Source organism: Abramis brama (assembly GCF_963993115.1).
Source record: "Abramis brama genome assembly, chromosome: 12".
In the NCBI taxonomy this organism is placed as follows: Eukaryota; Metazoa; Chordata; class Actinopteri; order Cypriniformes; family Leuciscidae; genus Abramis; species Abramis brama.
The window spans coordinates 21,507,493-21,528,511 of NC_139974.1; the positions used below are offsets into that span (position 1 = coordinate 21,507,493).

Genomic DNA, 21,019 nt, shown 5'->3' on the forward strand with positions numbered 1-21,019 from the left:
TTGCCTTGGCCTAAGGTTCTTCCATCGCAACATAACTTGTTTTTGGTCTTCTTTTGGCCAGACCCCATGGCATTGACATGATTGGTTATGTTCTCCCAAATGTTGTGTTTTCCTTTTTTGGTCACTTCTCCACCCTTTGCAGAGCTGAAACCTCTTACTATCGAGGCAAAATTGGCCCGAACACCCTCCAGCAGTGCACAGGTTTCTGCCACAGTGAAATTAGGCGCTTTTGAATCCATGGTTCAATTGCTCAATTAGGCTTACATCAATTGCTGGTTAATGGGTGACACCATACAAACACATCATGTCTTTGCACCCATTTCTCTTAGCCTACAGAGGCATCCACATGGCAGGTATTGTTCATCATTACCGTAGGAAAATGTACCATCAAAGGGTGCATGCTGAGCGTGCCAAACCACTCGAGCAATACACATCAGAAGAACTGTATGCAAGGTTTCACTTTGGGAGAGATGCCATTAAGTACATTGCAGATCTTTATAGGCCAACACTCCAACACCAAACCAAAAAGGAGTCATGCTTTATCTGTGGAGGAACAGTGCTTAATCACTTTACACATGTGGGACTTTCTACAATTGGTGACAATATGGGAGTGAGAAAAGCAACCGTAATGTGCTGAAGGCTATGTCAGTAGCACTGGGCAGTCTGATCAATCAATTTGTTTCCTTTCCCAAGGATGACCAGACAGCTCAGACTAAGCACAAGTTTTTTCAAATTGGGAACATGCCTAGCACTATTGGTGCTATTGATTGTACTCATGAGGATATCCAAGCACCTTGTGAAAGGGAGTGGGAGTATGTCAATCGAAAGGGGCGGCACAGCATCAACATCCAACTTGTGGGCAACGCCAACCTCATAATAACCAACTGTGTTGTGAAATGGCCAGGGTCTGTTCATGATGCACGTATTCTAAGAGAGAGTGCACTATACAGATAACTTCAATCCCACCGACCAAATGGCATAGTATAGGGAGACAGCACATATCCACTCATACCATAGCTAATGACCCCTTTTCCAGTTGCAAACACACCAGAGCAGGCACGCTTCAACTCTTCACATTGCAAAACAAGATGTGCCATTGAACGCTTAAATAGAGTCCTGAAGAGACGGTTTACGTGTCTTAACTACTTGCGAGTACAACCCAAGGTGGCATGCAACATAATCCTTACCTGTATTGTTTTGCATAACATCGCCACCAGAGGGTTGTTCCATAAAAGACGCTTAGAAAAGCGGGGATTAAACTCCAAAACTGGACTTGAATGAGCCTAACAAATAAGTTGGGGCTAAAGTGGTTCCATAAAAGGTAATTGAAGTTCACGCAATCTCACTAATTTGATCCAGGTTTATCAAGTCTAGATAATTGCGTGTGCACGCGTTTCTGAAGCAGCCCTAGAGGTCGATCGTGGATCAAATCGATCCACCATCAAACAGCGTATATTTTGTGCTGTTTTATGCGTTTGTGACATGTTTTTTTTTTTCCCTCAGTGCAAAACTTACATTTTACAGTTATATTCTCCATCTGTAAATGTTAGAAAGTCATGCAAATGTATCCATTTTGCTGCTAATCTTCATATTGAACGAGCGCTGCTGCGCGCATGCGCGCCAAATAGGAGCGCAATAATTCTTACTAAAATATACATTTTGCTTGGAAAATTAATATGCAATATTTTATAACACTAGAAATATCTTCTAATTATAATAATTTATCTTTAGGATGTTGGATAAGTTGCAGTGAACTTCTAGCGAACAGAAGTACTTCAGTGAACAGAAGTAGCCTAATTCAGGGAAGATTTTTTTTAAGAAACTAAATATATAAAGATACAAAATATAGTTTTGGGTATAGGACCTATGCTACTTAATAAAGATGATGTATACTTATTTAGAATGCTGAGAATTACAGCTTTTAATGCAATAAATTTTTTTGGAGAAAGCAAGAATCCCCAGTTTTAAATGAGTGGTTAGATTTAGTTTCCAAAGTACATTATGGAGAGGATAACATGCAATTAAGAGCAAATGTATACATTTTGAAAAGATATGTGTAACTCTAAAATCAAAGAATATTCCATAAAATAAAGGAATATATATTAACCTACATTAACTACATTTTTATATAACCCTCCCTCCCTTTTATTTCTAGGCTAGTTATTTGTTATTTTATTTATTTGCTTATTTAATATTTAATATTTGATATTCAAATAATATTACTTGAATAACTATTAGGAATTATGTGTCATTATAAGAGTTTGATATAAATATGTGAATGTTAAATTTTTATTAATATTTATTTATTGTTTTTTGTCTTTTCCCCCTTAAATCATGTAAAAGTGTCTAACTATGTACTTTTTGGTTATTGTTCTAATCATGTGTGTTGGTGGGTATTATCACAAAAGAAAAAAAGTAGAAGGAAAAATAAGGAATATTTATTGGGGGAAAATATGATGTCTTTAAAGGAACTGTCAATTTGTATAATTGTGTTAAATGTGTTTGAATTGAAAGACATAATAAAATACATTTTATATATATATATATATGCTAAAATATTTGTTGTTTGGACATTAGATGTGCCTTATTTAGAATTTTAAACCTACAAGTGTATTTTTATGATAGCAATAACTGTAAAGGGACTATTGTAATGGGGTAAATCAAATGTAGGCTATATACTGTCAATTACTAAGCTCAGATTCATCTTACCAGTTAAAATTCATACTGTGCTTTTGTAATTATTTATTTTTAATTTTGTGATTTTAACTTCTGCTTTACAAAGCTTTTTTTTAGATTGTGTTCTAATGTTCTTCTAATCATAAACATGTACTACAGCTGCCAAACAAAACCAGAGAGAAATGTATTCATAAATCTTTAAAACAATCTAATTAAATCTTGGGCACAAAACATTCAGCCAGTAAAAAAAGAAAACCTGTAGTATATATATTGTATTTAGGCCTATCTATCTATATATCTATATATACAGTATATATATATATATATGTCTATATTGTCTAATTTATCATTGTAGCCTTATTTAAGTTGATTTTCTGTATACTGTGTATTTATTTTTGGACTAATAATGGTTAATAAAGTCCAATAATGGTGAGAGAGTGTCAGTGGTAATGTCGGTCAGTGTTAGAGGATCTGTGTAACAGCTGAGGCTTAGCCTGACAGTTAGCCTGCCCTGGACCAGGCTAGTTTCCCAGCATAAGTTGCCAGGGTAACTGAGTTTGAACTATTTTAAGTTTGCTTTATGAAACAGAAATCACCGACAATAAGTCTGACTAACCAAAATAAGCCTGGCTTGTATTCTAATCTTGTTTTATGGAACAACCCTCAGGTGTCATGTCCCTTTTGATGACAATTTTGATGGACCTGAGCCTGATGTAGAACCAGAACAGCCGCCAATGTTCTTACCTAATGAAGGACACACTGGACATGCTATTAGAGATGCAATTGTGAGAAATTACTTTTAACTAGGCTACTGAATGACTGAGTATATTTGTTGTCATTGCCATTAAAATACTGTGGAATTATAGAGCTGTGAGCAACAGTGACATTTATTTGACAGCTGATAGCTTTGATTTTTTTTTTTTTTTTACCATATCTCATTAGATGTGACATGCTTCATATATGCTTCAAATATGAAGAAATGTATATATCATCAGTAAACATTGATTTTGTGATCATTCACTTAAAAAAAACTCTCTGATTTTATTTGGTTCGAAAAATCACAACTGAATCCACCCTTCTGATGGGATCAGGATAATCTTGTTTTTTTGGATCAAATAGATCCCAAACCAAGTTCAAAGTTTTGAAAAACCCAAAGGGCAGGTTTGAACCAGGTCAAATGTAAAATCGGATTACATGCTCTGATCTTAGTTCGGAATCCCTCTTTTGCTTTTGAAAAACCCATTTCCAAGATTTGATCCAATCCATAATCCGAAATCCCACTGGAATACTTTTGAAAACTGGGCCCTGGATATATACCCTGATCCAAATATACATGTACACTTTTTTAGATTTCCAAATCCAGATTACTAGAGCTCTAAATGGGACCACATATCTCCAATGTAGGCTACTAGCTTGAGTAAAAAATTTTTTTCAGGATTCTTTGATGAATAGAAAGTTAAGAACAGCATTTGTTTGAAATATAAACTTTGTGTTTACTCGCAAATAACTTTTGACTTTGTTCATCTCTTACGATTGTGCCAATGTAGTTTACAGTGATTATATATATAAAAAAAAAATAAATATATTTTTGTTGGATATTTACAGCTGTATGGTGCCAAAATCTTTTTTACTTTATTGTAGGCTGCTGAAAGGCTTAATAGGTAGCCTAATGTCTCCTAATTTATTACTACAACAGTTAAACTAACCAAGCAAAATATATCTAAAAAAATATAGCCTACATGGATCATTACATGACCAGTTTTAAAGTTTTACATTTTTTTTTTCCTGAAATCCACCCTTTTGTTGGGTTCAGTATAATCCAATTTTTTGGGGGGGGGATCAAATATCCAAATCTTAATAAAAAGTTTTGAACACCACAACCTAATGATTTGATCCACATCCAAACCAAGATTGGACTTTGTGAACTAATCTGATTTCAGGATCCTTTTTTATTTATTATTTGAACAACCCATTTTCAAGATTTGATCCAATCCGATAGCCGAAATCTGTCAGAATACTTTTGAACAGCTGGGCCCATGTCCCTTTATTGCCTCCATAAGGGTGCACAAAGAAAGCTGCATTACCTGATCCTGGATAGAAAAAGGGCTTTTACATTCGACACTCATCTTTGGAATTTACACTCGTGCAAAATCCTCTTTAGAAAGAACTGCAATGCAAACTAATAGCGCAAATAACCAATCTTATCTTATTGATATTGATATCTTATCTTCTTGCGTATTACAGATTCTGTTGGTCTAAAACCACAAAATAAAGACACATCACATGACCATAGAAAGGTACTTTATTTGGATAAATGTACAGTTGTAGCACACGTGGTTTAGCGGTAACGGTGCAGCTGCAGGGTGTTGCGTCTCTTCCAGGCTGCACGACGAGAGCCGCCGATGGTGAGGTGGAACTTGTGGCCCTTGCCCAGACCACGGCTCTTCTTGCCAGCCGACGTGAGCCCACGCATTTCCCTGTGCTTGTGCACAGCCTTGGTGATCCATTGCGTGTCAGGGTTGCGCCTAATGGCTTTGTGGAAGGTGTCAATGAGGATCACTTCAAAGAACTTGTATGTGGAATCTTCACCAACCCAGTAAGAGTTTAGCACCCGCAGACCTCCGCAATGACGACCAGCGCGCTCCTGAAAACACAAAACCAACAGAGGGGTTAGAACAACAGCACAATACCACCAGGACACAGGTGAGAAACTGACGTCAACTTGTGTAAATTAAAGCATTACAAAAAAATAAAACAAGCATATATAAAAACATAAGACATTGACATTTCAAATCAAAACAGAGATGTGTATTGAAGACAGCAGAGGAAACAGAGTGAGCTGCAGCAGGTAAAGTGCATAATCCAATTTGTCTAAAATATGAGACATGCTTTATATTAAGGGCTTCAAAATAACTTGTGAGATATAGTTAATGCTATATGCATCAGATGCTCTGACAGATACTTGTGCGGTTTAATGCGTTTAACTTGTATTTCACAGGTAATTTCCCCATCTGTTTATGTTAGAAAGTCATGCAAATATTTCCGTTTTGCTGTCAGAAGTGGACAAGCCTTGTACAAGCGAGTCTCTGCTAAACTTCACAGACTTCAGTGAACGAGCGACGAAGTGCAACAGAATAGAAGTGTAATAATGCTGAACAAAATATAGCACATTGAATGTCCAACAAATATTTTAGATAAATGTATATGTAGAATTTTAAATCTGAATTTAACTTGTGCTTAAAACATTTTTTAGATGGTCACCTTCATTTATATAGATGGTAATGTTGTTGCTAATACAGCATAGCCTACACGGTTACATTTACTTGTTTTCATTGCCTTCAATATGAACATTGTAGGACACCATTGGCCAGGGTGTATTCAAGTGTATACAGATCTATGGGGACTAAACAAAATACTTTTAGATGGAGCAAGCATGAAGGCGGTCTAGTGACCTAGATATAAAAATGAATAAAAATGAATGGCCGGTGTGAGGACCCTGTGCGACTTTGGCACCCGTATGAACGAGTACAATAAGAGTTAAATAAAATAATCAAAAAGTGTAGCTAAACTATTATATAAATTACCTATTACCAATTGGCATTCCAATTTGAGGTCGTGATAAAATGGAGTCAGATAAGTTTAATTGGAATTAAATTACTTTGCCACACTGAAAAGAAAACCTTCACCCGCTTATCGGAAACCATCGTTGGGTCGATTGGGCAGGCCTTACCATTATGTTTAAAGTAAACAACTGTTTAAAACAGATTAAAGTGCACATAATTTACAGTGAGCCTCTTTCATGCAGCATAAAAACATTGTTGATAAACAGAACCGATTGATGGAAACGATGTCACTCAGAGCATCCACACTCGTGTGTGTGTGTGAGAGAGAGATTGTCAAAGCAATGGCCCAAACAGAAATGTATTGATCGATTCAAATTCAACGCACGTAGCCTACTTCGAAGTGGTAGGCTAAGTGTACCTTGTGATGACATCACACGATGCATCTAGGCCCAAAATCTGCGGCAATTTAGAAAAATTGCAAGCTCCTCCAAATTTTGCAGAGTTTGCTTTATTTTGCACTAAATTCTGCGATCGCAGAATCCTGGAGGGACTGTTTAACAAAGACTTCAAATCCCAATGAATTTTTTTTATTTTATTGGAAAATACTTCCAGAACCAAGTCACTAGGGGTGTTCATATACGGAGAGAGTTGTGGCTTGATAGTAGAGATCACAAAAGTACCTGTACTTTGGTACCAATTCAACAAGAAACTATACCAGTCTCACTATAGTACCAACTAACTGTCTAAGTAACCACACACTGTCTAACGCGCAGCAGTTTTCTGTGCACACGTGCTCTGTGAAGAACATCTTAAGAACATTTACACTGGAACTGATCCTAGCGTGCATTATTGACATGAACTACAGGTCATAAAATTCATAGCATCTAACCATTAAACCTTTAACACCCATTATTCTACACTTGTGCCTGATTGTGTAGATGAGCACTTTTAAGACAGTTGTGAAGTGTGTACGGCGTGTAGATTTTAGCAAATACAATCTGTCTGAACAAAACGTGTCAAGGTTTTGTGTCCAACTGTGGATCACCTCATAGGCTGAAATGCTGCTCACATACCTCAGCTACTGACTGCAGGCTGCGTGCGAACTTGATCTGGTTGACGCCATGGTGCACGGGTTTGCCGTAGGTAGCACCTTTAGGCACGGGACGCTTGCGACCTCCACGGCGCACACGTATACGGTAGATGACGTATCCTGTTTGGTCAAGAGTACATGAGTTCAGATACACACAAAAAACATGAGGGAGAAATTACAGTTATAGGACATTCAATTGAGTAGTTAAATAACTGATCGACAAAAATCAATGATAAATCAGATGAATATGATTATATGACATCACTAAGTCATGTTTGACACACCTCTAGTCAACAGTTGCTGAAAAGAGTACAGTGGATAAAAAAAAAATATGATCTGAGATTTCACTATAACTGTCACTATAATATTGCTATTCTAGAATTTTTCATTTTTACTATGCAGTGAATCTAATTGGTTAAACATTTGATTGTGAATCATAATAAAAATCAAATTCATAGGCACAGGCTACATTTCCTTGAAATATTTAAACGAAGTAACAGGAAATATAAACAGGCATGTGATTGGCTAAGGACAAAAAAGCAGGAAAATATACTGAGACATTGGAAACAGTTCTGCTGCTTAATATTTTTTAATAACCTGTGATACTTTTAGGATACTTTGATGAATAAAAAGTAATAAAATAAAAATAAAAAAGAATAAGAATTAAAAAAAATAGAGAAATATTTTGTAACAATATACACTACTGGTCAGTAATTTGGGTTCAGTAATTTTTTTCTTTCTTTTTTTGAAATAAATCAATACTTTTATTCAGCAAGGATGTGTTAAATTGATAAAAAGTGATAGTAAAGAAGATTTATATTATTAGAAAATATTTTTTTTATTTTGAATAAATGCAGTTCTTTTTAACCTTTTATTCATCAAATATTTTAGGCAGCAGAACTGTTTCCAACACTCATAATAAATCAGAATATTAGAATGATTTCTAAAGGATCATGTGATAGACCGGATGTCACATGCTGAAGACTGGAGTAATGATCCTGAAAATTCAGCTTTGCTTCACAGAAATAAATGATAATTTAAAGTATAATAAATTGAAAACCAATTGTTTTAAATTGTAATAATATATCACAATATAAAAAAAATAAAAAAAAATCTATTTTTGATCAAATAAATGCAGGCTTGATGAGCAGAAGAAACTTCTTTCAAAAACATTAAAAATAGTAATGTTTCCAAACTTTTGGCCTGTACTGTATTCCCCCCAAAACTGCACAACTGTAGGGTAAAACATTAATAAAAAAGTGATAATAAAAAATGCGTCTTAAAACTGACATGATTGTAACAAAATCACACAGTCTGGAGAACTCAGAACAACTGCTAACATTAAGTTTAAGGTAAAAATAACTGCCATGAAATTATAGTATCTTACTCCTATGCAATTAGATAAACTGTTCATTCACTACATCACTTTACCTCTGTCTTTATCCCCTTTTATCCTCTTCTCTTCTTTTTGGCACTGTATCTATCGCAGACTATAATGCTCATTTATAATGTGTCACGTAAATTCGGCCATCCGTTACAATCAGGAAACTTTCACCGCGTCTAGAACTGGCGCGAGCTGCCAGGCCCGTTTCTACGAGCCTGTGTGTTAAGCGCCCTCAAAAAAAAGCTATGCTGTCTATATGGATGCGGCGTCGCGCACGCTACACAACAAATTACCAACAACTGATCGCGCGCGCGCTCTGTTTCTGACGCACTTCAAGCACTCGCTGGGCGGGGAAAGATTGCATCTCTCTGCCATCTGTAACCATGTTGACGTGCCGCCCGGTGTGGCCGCGATTCGCGGCGATTGTGGTTCCGTCCCGGGTTACCATGGTGACGGCTGTGAGATTACCCCCCCCCCCCCCCCCAATTTTTTTATTTTTATTTTTTTTTACAGATCTGCATGATTCACGTAGGTCACATTTCCAGGTCGGAAAATCCGGAATTCCGGATTAATCCGGAAAAATCACATCCCTGTATAAAGTAATAATACAAAAAACAATATGGGTAATGCTAAACAGTGTGGTTATTTTCCTATTTAACAGTGGTTTAATAAACTAATTGAGTCTGTCTTTAAATGAATTCATTTATTAGTTAAAAGTTTAAGGATAAAAGTTATCTCTGCTAATGCTGTAGACCAGGGGTCTCCAACACCAGTAGCTCGTGGCCTGATTGGAGGTAGCTCGCCAAGGGCCGTTCACATATCGAGTCTTTTGTGCGCTCAAGTTCGTTATTTCAAATAATTGAAGCGGCGCGCTCATTTTTTCCAGGCGCAGCGAGTCAACATGAAGGATGGGGGTGCACCCAGACACTACGGGTGTTTTTTCTTCTCCGTAAATAAATCTTGTAGCAGAGCTACAGCAAGCTTTTTTCGGTGGTGGAAATACACGAATCCTGTGTAGAACATGCCCAGACTGAAGAGGTACTGTGGCCTTAAGTGGTGGAAAAGTTGTTTTAGTTCCACAAATGATGTGTATCTGAGAAACTCATTTGTTCTGTGAGGTGAGAAGTTAAGAAGTAAGAATACTTTGGTTATTAAAGTTTCTTATAAAGTTTTGAAAGCAAAGTATTTTTAGCTACTTTTTGAACCCAGGGAACCATTGGAGGGCTTGGCCCCTGTGAGGCTGCTTGCAGCTTTATTATTTTAATGTTTATGTAAACAAAAAGTGCATATTGATGCTAAGATTATTTGTTATTTGCTGGTTTTCGACATAAAACTTGGTGAATTGATTTTATTGTGTAGTATTAGTACTTTTTGAACAGGATTCTGTGATAACCGTGATCATTTTGGTCACTATAACCATGAAATTAAATTTTCATGCAATTTCATCTCTAGTTATCACGCACTATAAAATCAACTATAATTATGTGTCTTTACAGTATAATATGCAAAGTACAATTTTCTATAATTTTTTTTTTTTTATCTCTGATTCTGTTCTTTTCTCTGACATGTAAGGGTGACGCCTACAAAAACTATTTTAGGTCTAAAACAGTTTGGATAGTTGTTAATATGAGAGTTATGAGACATTATTTAAGAGATTTAACTATTGTATTAAATGAGTAGCTCTCGTCCACTTTCATTTTTAAAAAGTAGCTCTCAAATGAAAAAAGGTTGGAGACCCCTGCTGTAGACTATATAGGGAGCCCTTACTTGCACATTATAATAATAAAGGTTAACAGAGCACAAACTATTAGCCTAAATTCAGTTGCTATTAATTTTTTTATATAATAACACTCAAATAACAAATTGCATGCAAACATAGCTGCACATAAGGCAGTTTTTGCATTATGCAATTTTACTCCAATTCGTTGTTGAAATAATCATTTTCACAACAGATTTTAAACATTAAATAATCAAGACATCACCAACAGGTCAAGTGAAATATAATGAACATATAGGCTAATATAGTTCATATATTTAGTGAAATAGTTATTTCTCTAGCTGACTAACCAGCTGTGGACACTAGGGCTGTCACTTTTGAGAAGAATCAAATTCGAACGGATATCAAATATCAAGCAATGTATTTGAATATATTAGAATATCTACGAGTAAAATGTAAAATGAAGTTAACGAACAACCTCGAGCCATCAGGAAACACCACATGGTCGCTGAATTTCACTGCGCTTCATGAAGAGTTTTTCTTTTGCGTGAAAAAGCCGTTCGTCGGAGATGTGTTAAAAGATAACGGAGTGCATTCATGATTAGGCTACCGGTATAATAATCCTCCTGGCGCCAGGTCTGAGTGAGTAATTTACTCTCTTACCTTTGTTCTTTGATTAACATTAATGACACCACCTGCTGCTTAAACTGAGGCGCCTATAAAGTGATCTGTCACGCCACATTAAAGAGCGTTAAAATGGCATTTATTGTTTGAATTTCGTGATAAAATGGACATAAAAATAACACTTATTGAAAGTAACAAAACACTGAGCTTATTGTGATTATTGGTGGTGGTTAATGGTGATTAGGCTACAACGCTGTATTAGTCTTGTACACAAGACACGGAAATTCACAGACGAATAGGTGTACCGTTACACTCCTAATTACTATATGTGACCCGATCTGGCGAAATGAGTCGGAAGTCGCAACGTTCCATTTTAAGATATGGGCTGATTATGTGGAAAAACAATGAAATAATAATTAAAAAAAAAAAAAGTCTTTTCCTAAATTTCAAAGAACAGACATTCAAAAATAATCTCCTAAAGTTTCGTGGTCCAGATAATTGAGTAAAGGTATTTAAATGACTAATAAAGTTTACAAAGTTTTACTAAATTCGCTGAAAATGAATATTGCTTTTCTCAACTCCTCTCCTTACGTCTGAGCATTCCCCGGGAATCCCCTCAAACGTCTCTGCTCTCCAAATATGGTGTTTCACGTTGTATAGAACCAATCAAAAAGCTTAGAAATGTACACAAATGCTGATCATTTGTCAATGGGAAGCCCCGTTTCGACTGACCGGCACGCGATTGGTCCAGCCATCCTCCTGTCAGACTCGTAGCGCTATGTGTAAACAAGCTAGCAGATCTCCTCAGAAAGATTAAATATTATTAATTTGAGAAATGTCGCTGTCAAAAGAGAGCAAAGTCGCCAAAAGCGTTGAACTCACTAGAGGCTTCTAACCTAAGCTCTGCTGCGGGTCATCAAGAGTATCTAAGGCTAGTCAGTGATTGTTTTGAGACGTGTCATCCTCTGATGACAGCGACAGCAGTGACAGCCCTGTGGTATTTATCGTGTATGGATGTGAGTGAGTGCAATTATTCTGTGAGTGTATTTATCTGCAAGGAGAATCCATTACAATGTGTTTGATTTATTTTAACCCAATATTTAACTGTTGGTATCTCCGTTATGAATGTGTTACACTGTTATTGTCAACTAGCCTACACAAAGATATTGCATAGGCTAACATTATTTTGTTCTCTGTTTCCTTGTCTCTCTCTCTCTCTCTCTCTCTCTCTCTCTCTCTCTCTCTCTCACACAGACACACACACACACACACAGAGAGAGAGAGAGAGAGAGAGACACACACACCCTCTCAAGGAAAACTGTAGCACCTCTGTTCAATCTTTCTGATTTTAGTAAATGTTTGTAAAAGTGCCTTTTAAATTATTTATTAAAATAAAAACTTTAAAATAATTTGAGCTTCAGTCTGGTTTAATAGCATATATTAATGTCTTTGGTCAAATTAAGCTGTACAATAAATAGTTTATCCCTTTAAATGCAATGGATTTTGAAAGATATCAACAAAAAACGGGCAAAAAACTTTAAAAGCGATTTTCTCAGGTTTTCAATTGGAAAAAGAGGACAGACGACCATAATTCAAATGTGTATATCTTTACAACCATTCAAGGTATGACTTTGACTTGGATATCATTTGAAAGCTTATGGTCTCCTCTTTCCATTAATACTAAAATCTCAATTTTGAAATTTGGGTCACTGTGACTCATTTTGCTGGATCAGGTCACATATAATCAAATGTCAAGTACTTTTTTTTTTTTTTACATAGGATTAAATGAGGTCAACCTCTTTTTACCTCAACAATGGGATTGTTTGTTGTGTATCACGTTTTTTTGGTTCAGTTTGAAAATCATTACACCCCTAATGAAAAATGCTGTGAGATATATAGCTCAGAAAAACCATACGCAACCAGTAAACCCTTAGACACCGGACTGGTCACATCACTCACCCTGTTTGGCCTTGTATCCCAGTCTGCGGGCTTTATCGGGTCTGGTGGGTCTCGGAGCCCGGTGAAGGGAGGACAGCTGACGGTACTGCCAGCACCGCACACGGAGCAGAAACCTCATCACATCCGACTGCTTCTTCCTCCATAGCTCCTGCATGTACTTGTACGCTCCCATGATGCCTCACCTGTGACACCAAAAATATGCAGATAGCTTGGATATGTTGTTTTTTCATAAGCTGACAATGCTCCTAAAACTTTTACAAACACCATTTTACACACGTGTGCACATTGTTTATGAGCTCATTGAGACTACATGAGCACTTACATTTTGAATAGTACATCACAAGCAGCCTTATACAGCCAGACACACTTTAACTTGAATGTTGTGTCTCTATAGCTTGGCATTTTCAACCATAATATGACGAGTCAGATATCTATTGAGCAGATCACATATCAACTTATCAGGAGTAAAACTTAAATTATCGTATATTTAATATCTAAAGCAGTTGCTTTAAGGGAGAATTATGTAATAACCCATTGTAAAATATACCCATTAGCAGTGTCTGTTGTGGACAGCTTTGGCATGGCGACTGATACATGCAGTCATGTGAAAACAATTCAACTTTCAAGTCACAGACAACGATTTTAGTAATCTTTTAAAATGCAATGCAAGAAAATTACATTTGACATAATATAATATGTTTAATTCAGTTCTGAGTGAAAATTAAAGAAACGTGCAAACTCCGGCATGACATTAGCTACCCTACTCTTCACAATATAGCGTTAAAATTATGTACATCATCATTATGGGAGCAAAATAATGGTTACATAGCACAACTAAGATATTCCGCATTAAATACATTAATTGTGTGATTTGGATGTCATGAAATACATTGAGATATTTGATGGATTCTAAGTGCAGAAAAATGAGAAAGTCTCGCTTACTTGATGGCGTACTAACCGGAAAGAGAGAGAAAATTTACCCATAATGCTTTATTAGACTTTATCTTGCGAATTTCCGGTTCCGTTGCTAAATAGTTCTGGGAAATGTAGTCTGTTTTTTAAGAATTATATTTTATAAATCACAACCAAATGTATTTAACCGATTAGATACACTGCGCTGAAACATTGTTATAACACATTTATTCTTAATTTCAAGTAATTCTTTTTTTTTTTTTTTTTTTTTTTACCGTTCTCTTATCAGCAATGGTGAAGGTTCAGACCACAGAGTGTTAAAAAAAGGTTCAGACCCAGAGCAAAAAGAGGCAAACGACTCACGGAAGTAACGTAGTGATGGTATTAAAAGTCTTATATTCACATTCATCTGATTTAACACTGATCGATTTCTTCGATATGTTTATTGTCAAGCAATCCGCGTAAGGTGAGTTATTGTTTATCAATCTAGTAACTGTCATGAATGAATGCATGTCTGGTCTCAAGTTAAGACAACTGGTTATGCCTTTCCTTTGACAATCAGTATAACAAACACTAAACTGAGCAGTATATTTATTTTATTTAAACTACGGAATATTTAATTTAAGTTTAAATACATATTATTGTCATATACTTTTTGCATTGAAATCTAAAAAAAAATAATTTGGAACATTTAAAATAAAGAAACGATTGCATCGAGGTCACTAATCAGGTGTAAAAGTACATGTGTTCCTTAGAACCTAATGCGAATTTCTTGCTTCCATTGCTCAAACTAAACATGCTAGGCAACATGAGCATCAGGATTTGTTCATTCATAAAAAAATAAAAAAAAATAAAAAAATTTTTTATATATATATATATATATATATATATATATATATATAAAGCATATGCAAATAATTAATATATGTTTTTCCAGTTTAAATAGTCAAATTGTTATTATATACAAAAATTTGTAATGTATAAAAAATTATAAAAAATTATACTAAATGAGGAAAAAAACAAGAAAACTACAAGCATTTTTGCCTATTTTCACATTCACCTGTCATGCTTTTTACACTGCTGCCCTGCTGGTGGTTCTGGTTGTGTTGTTTGTTTGTGTGTTTCAGGTCAGGTAACTATGGGTAAGGGTTGTAAGGTTGTGGTTTGTGGTATGGCATCAGTGGGGAAAACAGCCATCCTGGAGCAGTTACTGTATGGCTCTCACACTGCAGGTATGTGTGATCCGTCCATTCAAAAGTCATATCAAAAACGCCTCCTTTCATAGTTCCCATGACTCCAAAATTCACAGTGTTCATGGCAGCTGCTGCTCATCAGCTTGATGGGAAAACAGACACTTTAGCAAAGGGTATCGGTAACGTACATGAATGTGACTTGAATCAGATAAAAATTGGATTCCAAATGGATATTTACAGTAAAGACATCATAATTAACAGTAACTTAGATATATAAAAAATCAACATGCTCTTTGTGAAGTCTGAACGCAGAGCAGAAGCTATTTTAAATTGATCTCTGTGGCAGAATCTTACTAATTTATAGACAGAACCAAGCTAACTGAGTATTATAGACAGTTACAAAAACAATGGGTAATAAAATATTGTCCACCTTTGGCTTGCTCAGTTGGGACTTAATAAAAGAGAACAAACATTCCCAAATATTATCGATTTGACTCCAATGATACTTGGCAGAGAACGATCTTGGTAGAGAACTGAATTGAGCTGATTAATGACACTATTGTCTTTACAGCTGAAATTGAAGTCATTTCATTATTGATGAATTTTGCAACATTAACACTGTAATTTAGTGAATAATTCATTTGTTTGTTTGTTTTTGGTTAGTAATAAATTATTTAATTTACACTTAATAAATAGACCAACTGCATATATTAAACTAATAGCCTACATTGTATTTTTAACATATGCATGGGTTGCAGTGGAATTTAGTTTAAAAAAAAAAAGTTTATCATTTTTGTTTAAAAATAACAAAATTTATATAAAACATTTGTTTTTCTGCAGGACACTAGTGCGTAAGGGTTGAGGGTTTACTATAACAGTTTGAAGTAAACAAAGAGATTCATTCCTATATGCTGTCATTTTAATTAAAGTTAAACCAAAATTAAAATACTGTCATCATTTACTCACCCTCAAGTTGTTCCAAACCTGAAAATGAATCAAAATGATTTTTTTTTCTGTTGAACACAAAAGAAGATATTTTGAAGAATGTCGGTAACTAAACAGTTGATGGGCGACATTGACTTCCATAGTATGGGCAACAAAAAAATAAAATAAAAGAATATTATGGAAGTCAGTGGACTACCAATCAACTGTTTGGTTACCCATATTCTTCAAATTATGTTCTTTTGTGTTCAGCAGAAGAAATAAATTCATATAGGTTTGGAACAACTTGAGGGTGAGTAAATTATGACAATATTTTCATTTTGGGGTGAACTATCCCTTTAACATTATAAGTGAACCTCAAGGAACATATTAGAATAATACAAAAAATCATGTCATGACCTCTTTGAATTGTCTGAAATGTATGAATCATGCATCAATGATCCTGGGTTGTGAGTCATTCATGAAAGAATGAATAGTGTATGAAGATGCATATAAGTAGACAATTAAATTAAACATGACTGTCCTGTTTCAGGTGCAGAAACAAACGACACTCAGGAGGATATATATGTGGCATCTGTCGAGACGGACCGTGGTGTGAGAGAGCAGTTACGTCTCTATGACACAAGAGGGCTCCGTGAGGGTCTGGATTTACCCAAACACTTCTTCTCAGTGGCTGACGGCTTCGTGCTGGTCTACAGTGTGGACAGTCTGGAGTCCTTCAAAAAAGTCGAGCTCTTGAAGAAGGAGATAGACAAGTCCAGAGACAAAAAAGAGGCATGAAAAGATTTAAAAATGTCTTATTGACATTAAAAATGTCTTATTTTATATTATATAAATATAGAATATATATATGTGTGTGTATGTAACCTATAGGCCTACAACAACATCTAAGTTTGTGATTGGTTTATTTGATAAAAAAATACAGTAAAAACAATAATATTGTGAACTATTATTACAATTTAAATGAACTGTTTTATATTTGAATATATTATAAAATGTCATTTATTCCATTGATGACAATGCTGAATTTTCAGTCTTCAGTGTCATGATCTTTTAGAAATCATTATAATTATGCTGATTTAGTGTTCAATTATTAAAGGGATAGTTCACCCAAAAATGTTGTCATCATTTACTTACCCTCAAGTTGTTTCAAACTTGTATGAGTTTCTTTCTTCTTTCTCTCTCAACTTGACAGTTGACGGTAGCCACTGACTTCCATGGTATTTCTTTCCTACTATGGAAAAGTCAATGGCTACTGTCACCTGTTTGATTACTGAATTATCTTCTTTTGTGTTCAACAGAAGAAAGAAACTCATACAGGTTTGGAACAACTTGTAAATGATGACAAAATTATCATTTTGGGTGAACTAACCTTTTTACATTATAAATGGCTTTACTGTCACTTTTGATCAATCACTGAATAAAAATATTAATTTATATATATATATATATATATATAAATATATATATACAGACAGTACTGTGCAAAAGTCTTAAAAAAATACTCTAGTATTTTAACAAGAAAAAGTGGTTTTAAGCCAGTTATATATTTTGCTGTAGTGTGTCAGTAGGAAATGTCAAATATCAGTTTCGATGATGGTGAGATCAGATCTCTGTGTGGAGCATACCGGCTGTTGTCAGACTCCTTGGGCATACAAAAATATCACTGGATTATTACAATTAATGGCTAAAGGAATGTTTGGAAATTTAAAGTGATATTTCCTACTGACACACTACAGCAAAAAATACTGGCTTAACCCTTTTTGGGGGTGAAAATACTAAATACGTGCCTAAGACTTTTACATATCTAATTTGTTTACACATCCTTATTTTATTTACTTCAAGCTGATTTAAATTGGATTACAGTAATGAAAATCTAAGAAAACATTTGAAAAACTTGAGAATTACAAAAATACTCCAGTAATAAGAAAGATGTATTTCTTTTAGTATGGTAAAGATTTCCATGAAAATGATGTCCCAGAACAATTCTTTTGATTTTGGAGTAAAATAGAGCCTGGGACTAAAATAGGACAATTTCATTTCATCCCATCCTACACCCATGATAATGTGCTCTGATCTGGTGTAAGCTGTGAAGATGTTCTCACATTGACTGTATTTGCTTGTGCAGGTGATGGTGATCGTGTTGGGGAACAAGTCTGACCTGTGTGAGCGTCGACAGGTGGATCAGGATGCTGCCCAGCATTGGGCACGTGGGGAGAAGGTCAAACTTTGGGAGGTGACCGTGACAGAGAGAAGCTCATTAATCGAACCCTTCACCAGCCTCACCAGCCGCCTCACACAGCCACAGAGCAAGTCTGCCTTCCCTCTGCCCGGACGCAAGAGCAAGGGAACCCCCTCCAACGACATCTGAACACCGCACAGTTTCAACACTATATTTGGTTGTCTATTCTTCGTTCAGGGTACTTAAGATGTTTAAGGGCTTCTAGAGAAAGAGCTTAGCTTGGACTAGATCTATTTACACATAAATGCACTATTTTTTTAGGTTATGTTTGTGCTCAGTGATGGGAAAAAGTTAGAACATAGATGCAGTGCACTCCATAACGAACTGCTGCGTTAGTGTGCTTGGCTTACTATAGTCAGTCAATCACAAGTTTTTTTGGACCATTAAGATTTTTTTTGGTTACACTTTACAATAAGGTTTGTTAAAATGAGTTAACTACATCAGTTATGAAATAACCATGAAAAGAATTTCTAAAGCATTTATTAGGGCTGGGCAATATGGCCCAAAAAAAATATCACGATAATTTTTTTTATATCAGTCGATATCGATAATTATCACGATAAAAGTCAAATCTTTTTTTTTTTCAAGTTTAAAAGCAGATTTTTGCTCCTAAGTGAAAGTTGTAGAAACCAGAGCGTTAACTGTGGTTTTAAACTACTCTTTATTGTCAGAACATATCATGTCAAACACTTGCCAAACAGGTGAACATTTCACAAATCTGAGGTAGAACATTCAAACATTTGTCATTTTTCCTTAACAAAATAAATATATGTATTGGACAATTTCTTAGTTTCTGCATGTGCTAATTTTTTTTTTTTTTTTTTTTTTTTTTTTTTGTAAAATGTAATATTCTGACTGAGTTTTATTAAACTTAACCATTGGTCATCCAGTATCATGCATTTAGATCATGACAACCACAGATGAAACCAGGCATAGCCTGTAGCACCTCACTGTCATGGCAAAATGTAACTTTATGGTTTCTATGGTATTTTTATGAAAAACAGTAGCCTAAATACATTATTAAATACTGTAGTTATATTCCATTAGTCCTTTAATACATTGGCTACATTAATAATATAATACAATTCAATATGTATATTCCACATTTCATGGTGCAGTTAATATTACTAGGCTAACGTACAGTAAATCCATGGTAAATGATGGTAATTTGTAGACGGAAAAGCCTTCTGACTGTATCGTTGCGCACAGTGTCTCCTGTTTGTCAGCGCTGTTTCATCTGCCTTTAAACTGGTTTAAATCACTGAGACATCTGTGTTCCTCGCTGAATTCAAGAGCTTCTCACTGGATTTCGTGACCGAGAACGATCAGAGTAACGCATCTGCTCTAGTGAGCTCGCGCTCGCATAGACAGTATATAAACGCGCTCGCGCTGCCGTTTGGACCATAGGTTTGGACTTTGAGCCGAGCGGATTAATGGTCCGTGTGGCGCGCGGTTCAAGTGAGTTTCGTTCCGCTTTTGGCGCATAAACATTATCGAACATTTATAGACCTCATGATATCGTTTTATCGAGAAAAATTATATCGCGATAATTATCGTTATCGTTTTATCGCCCAGCCCTAGCATTTATTAATCTTAGCTAATGTTAATCTCAATATTTATGATTAAAATCAAAAGTTGCATCTGTTAACATTAAAGAACCTGAGCTTAACATGAACTAACAATAAACATGTTAACAAAGATTAATAAGGACTGTAACAAATGTATTCAGCGCCGCCGCTACCACCACGCGCTGTGCATAGGGCACCAAAAATAGCCTAATGAAAAGAAGAAAAAAAATTATAATGCCGATATTATTTCATTAGCCTATAGAAATATTATTAGGCACATTTTAGCCATGTATATGTAACAAAAAAGGGGGAACAAGATCATTTAATTGCTCTAGCTCTAGTCTAGCTCCCCCGTTGGATGGTCCGTGCCGGTTGTTCGCGCGGGCGCCTTACGAACGTTTTTTAATGGAACCTTATTGTGAAGTGTTAATGATTTTTTAAAAAGATTATTAGGAACTAAAACTGTAAAGCTAAAGATTTCATTCTCGTTAACGCAACTTCTCCAAATTTTTGACATTGAGGTTTTGCAATTATTATCATTAACTCATAAATAAAACACTGTAATGTTTTTTTTTTGTTGTTGTTGTTGAATCTGGCAGTACAGCAAATCCTACTATGATTATTTTTCATAAATGATGGGGCAGAATCTAACCTGGACATGAGAATCACCAGTTGCATTTATGCAAAATGGTATAATGGCATAGTATAAAGAAAATGGACCGTTTCACTGCTCCTTCCATGTCCTTCAGATGTGAACTTGAATTTCATTCAGCCATCAAGTGCTTTAAAATTAGTTAAAAATATGTAACATTAGGTTGTATATTTAAGTCATATATTATGATATCTTCCAGTATTATTTCCAAATCTAACTATAATCTTAGCTTTAAAATCCCAAAGCGATGTATCTTATAATCATGTAGCTAGTGGGATGAAGTTGTGTAGGCTGTTTGTGTAGTCTATCGATTAGTGGAAATTTCTCAAAAAGAAAGAAGTTTATAACTCAAAAATTGTGAAATCCTAGCACGTGTTCTAATTTATATAACAGATATTTTAAAAAATACTTCAATTATGCACTATTAATGTTGTGATTCAACAAAATAAATATTTATTGACTGGCTTTTCTTCTGCCTGCCGCTGTATTTCAGTTCA

General features: G+C 35.2%; 2 protein-coding genes and 1 pseudogene across 4 annotated transcripts; 2 read left to right on the forward strand and 1 right to left on the reverse strand.

Annotated features, from left to right (window-relative positions):
* The first annotated feature begins 346 nt into the window (after positions 1-346).
* On the forward strand, positions 347-3,479 carry LOC311093767 (putative nuclease HARBI1; annotated as a pseudogene). The gene is made up of 2 exons: positions 347-1,220; positions 3,344-3,479. The product of its transcript is annotated as a putative nuclease HARBI1 (transcript).
* Positions 3,480-4,960: 1,481 nt separating this feature from the next.
* On the reverse strand, positions 4,961-13,998 carry rpl15 (ribosomal protein L15). The gene is made up of 4 exons (XM_084132043.1): positions 13,956-13,998; positions 13,014-13,195; positions 7,313-7,449; positions 4,961-5,320 (listed from the first exon to the last, which is right to left on the reverse strand). The coding sequence occupies exons 2-4, from the start codon at positions 13,183-13,185 to the stop codon at positions 5,015-5,017; spliced, it is 615 nt and encodes a 204-aa protein (XP_083988169.1). The 5' UTR covers positions 13,186-13,195; positions 13,956-13,998; the 3' UTR covers positions 4,961-5,014.
* Positions 13,999-14,234: 236 nt separating this feature from the next.
* nkiras1 (NFKB inhibitor interacting Ras-like 1) lies at positions 14,235-20,987 on the forward strand. 2 transcript variants are annotated; one of them, XM_084132046.1, is made up of 4 exons: positions 14,235-14,391; positions 15,053-15,157; positions 16,593-16,834; positions 18,189-20,987. In XM_084132046.1, the coding sequence occupies exons 2-4, from the start codon at positions 15,064-15,066 to the stop codon at positions 18,429-18,431; spliced, it is 579 nt and encodes a 192-aa protein (XP_083988172.1). In that variant the 5' UTR covers positions 14,235-14,391; positions 15,053-15,063; the 3' UTR covers positions 18,432-20,987. The 2 variants fall into 2 exon arrangements, with proteins under 2 accessions (XP_083988172.1, XP_083988173.1); XM_084132047.1 differs by lacking the exon at positions 14,235-14,391 and having other exon boundaries at positions 14,830-15,157.
* Positions 20,988-21,019: the final 32 nt, after the last annotated feature.

Excerpts from the sequence above, each read along its gene's own strand:
- rpl15 (XM_084132043.1), bottom strand. The coding sequence starts at position 13,185 with ATGGGAGCGTACAAGTACATGCAGGAGCTATGGAGGAAGAAGCAGTCG. Across the intron at positions 7,450-13,013 it reads GGGATACAAGGCCAAACAGG|GATACGTCATCTACCGTATA; the intron begins GTGAGTGATGTG and ends TTGACCAAACAG. Across the intron at positions 5,321-7,312 it reads GCCTGCAGTCAGTAGCTGAG|GAGCGCGCTGGTCGTCATTG; the intron begins GTATGTGAGCAG and ends TTGTGTTTTCAG.
- nkiras1 (XM_084132046.1), top strand. The coding sequence starts at position 15,064 with ATGGGTAAGGGTTGTAAGGTTGTGGTTTGTGGTATGGCATCAGTGGGG. Across the intron at positions 15,158-16,592 it reads GTATGGCTCTCACACTGCAG|GTGCAGAAACAAACGACACT; the intron begins GTATGTGTGATC and ends GTCCTGTTTCAG. Across the intron at positions 16,835-18,188 it reads AGTCCAGAGACAAAAAAGAG|GTGATGGTGATCGTGTTGGG; the intron begins GCATGAAAAGAT and ends TTGCTTGTGCAG.